The sequence below is a fragment of the Monopterus albus genome, unplaced genomic scaffold (assembly GCF_001952655.1).
Source record: "Monopterus albus unplaced genomic scaffold, M_albus_1.0 scaffold272.1, whole genome shotgun sequence".
In the NCBI taxonomy this organism is placed as follows: domain Eukaryota; kingdom Metazoa; phylum Chordata; class Actinopteri; order Synbranchiformes; family Synbranchidae; genus Monopterus; species Monopterus albus.
The window spans coordinates 997,511-1,004,594 of record NW_018128152.1 but is presented as its reverse complement, the minus strand read 5'-3'; the positions used below and the strand labels follow the sequence as shown (position 1 = coordinate 1,004,594).

The 7,084-nt window shown below is 40.8% G+C and overlaps 1 protein-coding gene across 5 annotated transcripts in view; it reads left to right on the top strand.

The window, feature by feature from the left end:
* The window catches only part of usp25 (ubiquitin specific peptidase 25), a 43,214-nt gene that overhangs the window by 8,203 nt on the left and 27,927 nt on the right, over window positions 1-7,084 (top strand). For 4 of the 5 annotated variants that reach the window (XM_020622109.1, XM_020622108.1, XM_020622111.1 and 1 more), the window contains exons 3-4: window positions 3,734-3,878; window positions 4,258-4,381. In XM_020622109.1, coding sequence (XP_020477765.1) covers window positions 3,734-3,878; window positions 4,258-4,381 — 269 coding nt within the window. The remainder of the gene's footprint in view (window positions 1-3,733; window positions 3,879-4,257; window positions 4,382-7,084) is intronic. The other variant, XM_020622110.1, reaches the window with a different exon arrangement.

Sequence of the window (7,084 nt, the reverse complement as noted above, 5' to 3'; positions counted from 1 at the left end):
CCCATTGAGCATCTCTGGAGAGACCTGAAAATGGCTGTCCACCAACGTTTACCATCCAACCTGACAGCACTGGAGAGGATCTGCAAGGAGGAATGGCAGAGGATCCCCAAATGCAGGTGTGAAAAACTTGTTGCATCATTCCCAAAAAGACTCATGGCTGTATTAGCTCAAAAGGGTGCTTCTACTAAATACTGAGCAAAGGGTCTGAATACTTATGACCATGTGATATTTCAGTTTTTCTTTTTTAATAAATCTGCAAAAATGTCAAACATTCTGTGTTTTTCAGTCAATATGTGGTGCTGTGTGTACATTAATGAGGAAAAAAATGGACTTAAATGATTTTAGCATATGGCTGCAATATAACAGAGTGAAAAATTTAAGGGGGTCTGAATACTTTCCGTACCCACTGTATATTCAGGCAGAAGGATAAATTGTTTTCAAATCGAATTTGCAATTTAACAGAACACGATTTTCAGATTGCAAAAGCTGTGATTTAAACTGCCATTAAAATATGTTTTTAAGTGCTATGGATTTTAAACAGTGAGCGGTGTCCCTGCAGGCTTCAGGTGTACACGCACTGCCCTGCTCTGCAGTCTTCACATGAAATGCACAGGGTACATGAGTGAGTGGGCGTAGAAAGACACAGCAACACATTTTACTTTGGTGCCAGTAGCTGCATTGAAAATAGCCACAGCAGCCAGAAAAAAAACAAACACTAATGACCAAGAGACAACACTAACATTATTGTCAAAGTGAAACAAGTGGCTGTGTGAGTCCTCTGGCCCTTTTTTTGGTTATAGACCACAAGATACACGGCAAGAACGGGTAATGTACTGATGATGACTGGCTAAGGCAGGGGTGGGCAATTAATTTTTACAAGGGGCCGAGAAACCTGAACTGTGTTGGAGGGCCGAACCAACGATAACTTGAACTTAATTCTGCTCAATATTCATTATCTCCCGTTGTAACAAGCAGTAAATTATATGTGTTGATTAGCTGCTACTGGTAATCAGAAGAATAAGCATATTCTATAAATATTTATATAAACATATGAAATTGTGGTGTAGGTCAAACAGGAAAATACTCCTATAGAAGTAATAAACAGTAAAAACCAAAACAAACATTACATCACAGTTCCATTTTATTTTCTACTTCACATAACACTGAAAAGGTGTTTTGCAGTATGGTAAAGATTTGCATTTTCAGTTCATTTTACTTGTTCAGTGAGAGAAATCCAGTCTGGCTTGGGCTTGAACAAGTGCATTGAAATCTGGATTTGTTGAACTTCATCACTGAGAATGTCTGTTCACATATGTAGGTAGGTCCAAAGATTTCCTGCGATGTCCTCAACCCTCCTCGTTACAGTGCGTTGGGAGAGGGCCACGTTCTCATACGTGCCCTTTTTCTCCAGGCATATTAGTGCTGCGGAGTCCAACAAACACTCTTTAATAAACTCTCCGCCAGAAAATGGCTTATTTTTTCTGGCGATTTTGTGGGATATAACATAACTTGTCTTGAAAGCTGCATCTCTGGGTGTGGAAAGTTTTGTACAAAAGTCTTTGTTGGTTATGCAGGTTCACTAGCAAAGCATCCCACTCTCTTGCACGCTCTTCATCCAAACAGTTCTTGTATTTCTCCTCATGCTTGGTCATGTAGTGGCGATTCAAATTGTAATCCTTGAACACAGCAACCCGTGTACCACAAACTAAGCGCATCGCTTTACCTTTGACTTCTGTAAACAAATACTTTCCAGTCCATGTCTTGTTGAAAACGCGGCATTCGGCATCAACTTTTCTTTTTTTGGCGTGAGTTGACATTTTGAGGGTTAGCTGGCCAACATCACCTGTCTCTCACCCGGTAGGTCGGGGATCTTAAGTTCACCCGTGAACTTTTTTCATTCATGTTCTGATTTGATGGACCTCACGGTCAGCGATGACGGCCCACGGGCCACATCCAGCCCTGCGGGCTGTAAAATGCCCAGGTCTGGGCTAAGGTATTGACTGTGCTGAGAAATACCACAGATTTCTTCTATATGAAGAATACAGCTTTGAAAACATGAAGGCATGGCAGAGAAAAGAAAAAATATTAAATACTTCAAATACTTCAGTGCATCTAGCAGGAGTATCTATGCAGAAAACAGATGATTCAGGACCACAGCTCCCAGTGAGTCCAGTACATACACCAGCATCAGAAGTAGAGGCTAGTCTGACTTTATATAGCAGGGTGATGTTGTACAGCTTCTGCTCTGGTTTCATCAGAAATTCTAATACACTGCTTAAAATACTCTGCAAAATTTTCCATTTCTGGGCCCAAACTCCCCCAGACCCAAATGGCCTGGGGGAGCCTGGCAGCATCTACACAATAGTGTCTTTTTTTTCTTCAGTGATGCATCACTGAGAGTAACTGGTGAAACACACTGGAAGTGTTTTTGGAAACCTTTTCTTCACACACTGCAGATAGTGAAGCATAATCTCCACAGTCAGCTGTTTAAATCACACAAATCCTGTTTTCAGTTTCTACTGGTATCTGTTACAACTGATCAGGCTGCTTGAGTTTCACTGTCTCCCTCAGTTAGGAGCCGAGGAAAATCAATAAAATGAATAAATTGATAGGCTACATAAAAAAGTTAATTCTTCCTGATGATCTTACATGAAAACTATTTTTGTCCAGTACACTTGTATATACATAGCCAGTTTGTCATTTGGTCATATACAACTGAGTCTCTTGTTCTACCTTAACGATTCTGGCACCCACTATTAAATGACAGAAGTTTCTGAGTCTCATCATATCTCCAGTTAGATATTTTTGTTCATGTCTTCATTGTAAATGACTGTTTTTCCCCACCAGCAGATTTTTGCACCAGTCACATGATAGAACATCACCAACACACCCACTCAGTGTCAGTACTCCTGACCATATGTTGTTATTTTGTCACATGGGCTCACTCTGATTTCTCGTAGACTGTACCAGGGAGCTGACAAGGTAAAGTCGGCTTAGTCATCTGACTCAGACATTTGCATTCTCACATACAGCTCCTTCAGGTAATGCCTAGATAATTTCAGGGTTCTAGTGCATTTCTGAAAAGGGCTACAGTCTTGCATTTGACCCATTTATATGAGACCACAGGCAGTCACAGGTTAATTTCTGCTTGTCACTGTACACCGAATATACTAATAATGTAACATATTTCTATGTAACTATACAGTTATGTAGTATTATATCAAATAAACACCAAATGAAGTTTTTAAATGGTACATGGACTGCACTTATATAGTGCTTTTCTACCTTACCTGAGCAAAGTGCTTTACAGATTCACACACTCATCCATTCACACTCACTCACATAGCGATGGCGGTGGAGCAGCCATGCAGGGAGCTGGTCTGGCCACCAAGAGCAACCTGGGGTTCAGTGTCTTGCCCAAGGACACATGTGGACTGGGGAGACAAACCACCAACCCTGCAATCAGAGGCCAACCCACTGAATCCCTGAGCCTCATTTCATTTTTTTGCACACACACTCTATCTCGCTGCCTTCTTTTCTAGATGAGCAGCTGTAGTCAGCTGTTATTAACAGACTTCATACTAAAAGCATAAAGGTCTTAACAACATAAACATGAAAAAATGCAACCCTAAACTGAAAAAGGATTCAGGTTATCGTCAAGTGTTCATTGTCATTCTTTCACTGTGTTCATACCCAACTAACGTGGGCCTGAACAAACACAATGTTGCTACAGGTGAGCAGTGGTGACCTGGCTGAGGCTGTGGCCTTTCTGACAGAGAAGAATGCTAAGGTCCCACTACAGGATGAGACAACCTACTACCAGACATCCCAGGTGGCCAGTGACAGATATATCAGCGTGGGCAGCCAGGCAGACACAAGTGAGCTATTACTTTTGGCACAGACATTCTATAGACCTCACAGAGATGAAAAAGAAACATACGCTTAGCTTATAGTTTCATAACGGGGCTAATCTAAATAAAATGTTTGTATTTTAATACTTTTACAGACGATTTTACTACCTGTTTTATTTTTGTCATAATGTACAGCTGTCAGCACAGAGCATCACATACAAAATTGACATTTAAAGGGAAAAAGTGGAATAGTTCTGAAAACAGTACTTCCCTCAGGTCCCTAAGTACAGTATAAACCATGAAGATAAAAGTGATTTTAGTCCAAACTAAATTACAACCTGTGTGTGTGTGTGTGTGTGTGTTTTGTGTGTGTGCACGCGCACACATTCATGCTTTCTTGATGCAGATGTAATTGACCTGACAGGGGACGATAAAGATGACCTGCAGAGGGCTATCGCACTTAGCCTGGAGGAGTCCAACCGGGCATTCAGGGAGACGGGCATCACAGATGAGGAGCAGGCCATCAGCAGGTGGGCTCAGTAGCATTTCTGACTAAAAACAAACATACCAAGAAATTGTGACCTCAACATCTGATAAAAACCAAACAGCCTTAGATGAATATCTACACTTACCACCTACACTGTGCCCATGTTTACCCAGGGTGTGATGAAAATATCTCTTGCATAGACTGGGAAAAAAACAACTGCTTTTGTTTGTCCTATTATGATAAATATAGCTATGTCAAATCACACACAGTTGCTGCATAACAGTCCTATCTAACAACAAGTAATTTTTGTTTAACTTAACAACCTATCTAACGGTCTTGAACTAAAGCTGTTTGCAATATTTTCAGACATATCCAGACTAGGTTTGAGGTTTAACGTTAATTGAACAATGGCCCATTTTAGAAGTGTGATGGTGAAATGTATATTTGGACAAGTCTTGAGCTCTTTTGATGTGTATTCTTTCATTACTTCCACCTCCTTAGTCACTCCTAATACCTACCTTGTAATAAATGTGAATAATTTTTTATGTCCTGATAAGGAAGGGAAAAAACACCTCATCACAACCCTTGATATCAAGTACAATACGAGCTGAACCAAAATCTGGCAGGTTAATTAAACCCCCATCTCACTGAACTGATAGGGACTGTTGAAATAAGCTTTTCCAATGGCTGGCTATATTGACAATTATACAGAGGCATGTTGCTTTGGAGAACGGGTTTTAAACAATAGAGAAGGGTTGAACTTTAATTAAGTGAGGAGCACTGTGACCTGGATTTGCTTTTTGGCATAAGATGAAGCATGACATGAAAGAGGTTTGGAAATAGTGCTCAGCTTTTTAGGAAATAGAGTGTGGATAAACGGCAACAGGGGAACCAATGAATAAGGGGTTTAGGAAAACCAATCTGTACCCCACGCTGTGAAATACACTGCATGTAAAAAGTATTCACCCCCTTGGATGTTTTACCTTTTTGTTGATTTTATAAATCAATCATGGTCGATATAATTTGTCTTTTTTGACAAAAAAATTATAAAAAAAACCTTTAATGTCAAAGTGAAAACAGGTTTCTACAAAGTAATGTAAATTAAATAAAAATATGTAATGGGAAATAAGGGGCAACTGTAGTTCAGTGGGTAGAGCAGTCGTCTCCCAGCCAGAGGGTCGGAGGTTTGAATCTTAGTACCTGCAGTCCACATGTCGAAGTGTCCTTGGGCAAGACACTGAACCCCCAAGTTACCCCCGATGGTCAGAGCCATCTGTTGAGTTGGCGCCACAGATTGCTGCCTCGGTTCTATACCGGAAACATATTCCTTGTGTGTAACAACTACTACTACTACTACTACTACTACTACTACTACTTGGCCAAATAACAGCAATTATTATTATTATTATTGTTAACAGAGGTCCAGCCAGCTGGTGTTAGTAGTCTCACAATTAGTGAAATGGGGATCACCAGAGTGCAGTGAATGTGTCTCAAGTTATTGCAATATAAAGACACCTGTGTCTGGAAGGTCCAGTCACTGGTTAATCAGTATTCCTGGCTACACCATGAAGACAAAAAGAACAGTCCAAGCATCTCAGAGAAAAGGTTGTTGAAAAGTATAAGTCAGGGGATGGATACAAAAAAAAATCCAAGACAATGAACATCCTCCACAGTTCAGTTAAATCTATCACCAAGAAATGGAAGGAATATAGCGCATGTCTAAATCTGCCTGGATCAGGCCGTCCTCACAAACTGAGTGACCGTGCAAGAAGGAGACTAGTGAGAGAGGCCACCAAGACACCTATGAACTCTGAAGGAGTTACAAGCTTCAGTAGCTGAGATAGGAGAGAGACTGCATAGAACAACTCTTGCCCAGGTTCTTCACCAGCTTTATGGGAGAGTGGCAAAGAGGAAGCCACTGTTGAAGAATACTCATTAAATCTTGGCTAGAGTTCACCAAAAGGCATGTGGGAGGCTTCATGGTAAAGTGGAAGAAAGTTCTTTGGTCTGATGGGACCATAATGGTGCTTGGCGGACACCAAACACTGCACATCACCACAAACACACCATCCCAACTGTGAAGCACGGTGGTGGCAGCATCATGTTGTGGGGATGCTTATTGGCAGCTGGCCCTGGAAGGCTTATAAAGGTAGAGGGTAAAATGAATGCGGCAAAATATAGGAAAATCCTGGAGGACAATCTTATTCAGTCTGCAAGAGAACTACGGCTTGGGAGAAGATTCATTCTCTAGCAAGACAATGACCCAAAGCATAGAGCAAAAGCTACACAGAAATGGTTTAGACATCAAGGTGAGTGTTCTGGAGTGGCCGGGTCAAAGCCCAGACCTCAATCCAATAGGAATTTGTGGCTGTTCACTTCCGATTCCCATGCAACCTGGCAGAGCGTGAGCAGTTTTGCAAAGAAGAATGGAGTAAAATTGCAGTGTCCAGATGTTCAAGCCTGACTGAGACCTATCCACACAGACTCAGTGCTGTGACTGCAGCCAGAGGTGCATCTACTAAATACTGACTTGAAGTGGGTGAACATTTATGCGGTCACTAATTTCCCATTGCATATTTTTATTTAATTAACATTACTTTGTCACAAAAGCCTAATTATATTGACCATGATTGATTTATAAAATTAATAAAAGGTTAAAACAGGGGTGAATATTAAAAATTAAAAACCCATGAGAAGTTGAATTGTACATGAAGCAGGTAATCCTGCTTCATGTACAATGAAGGAT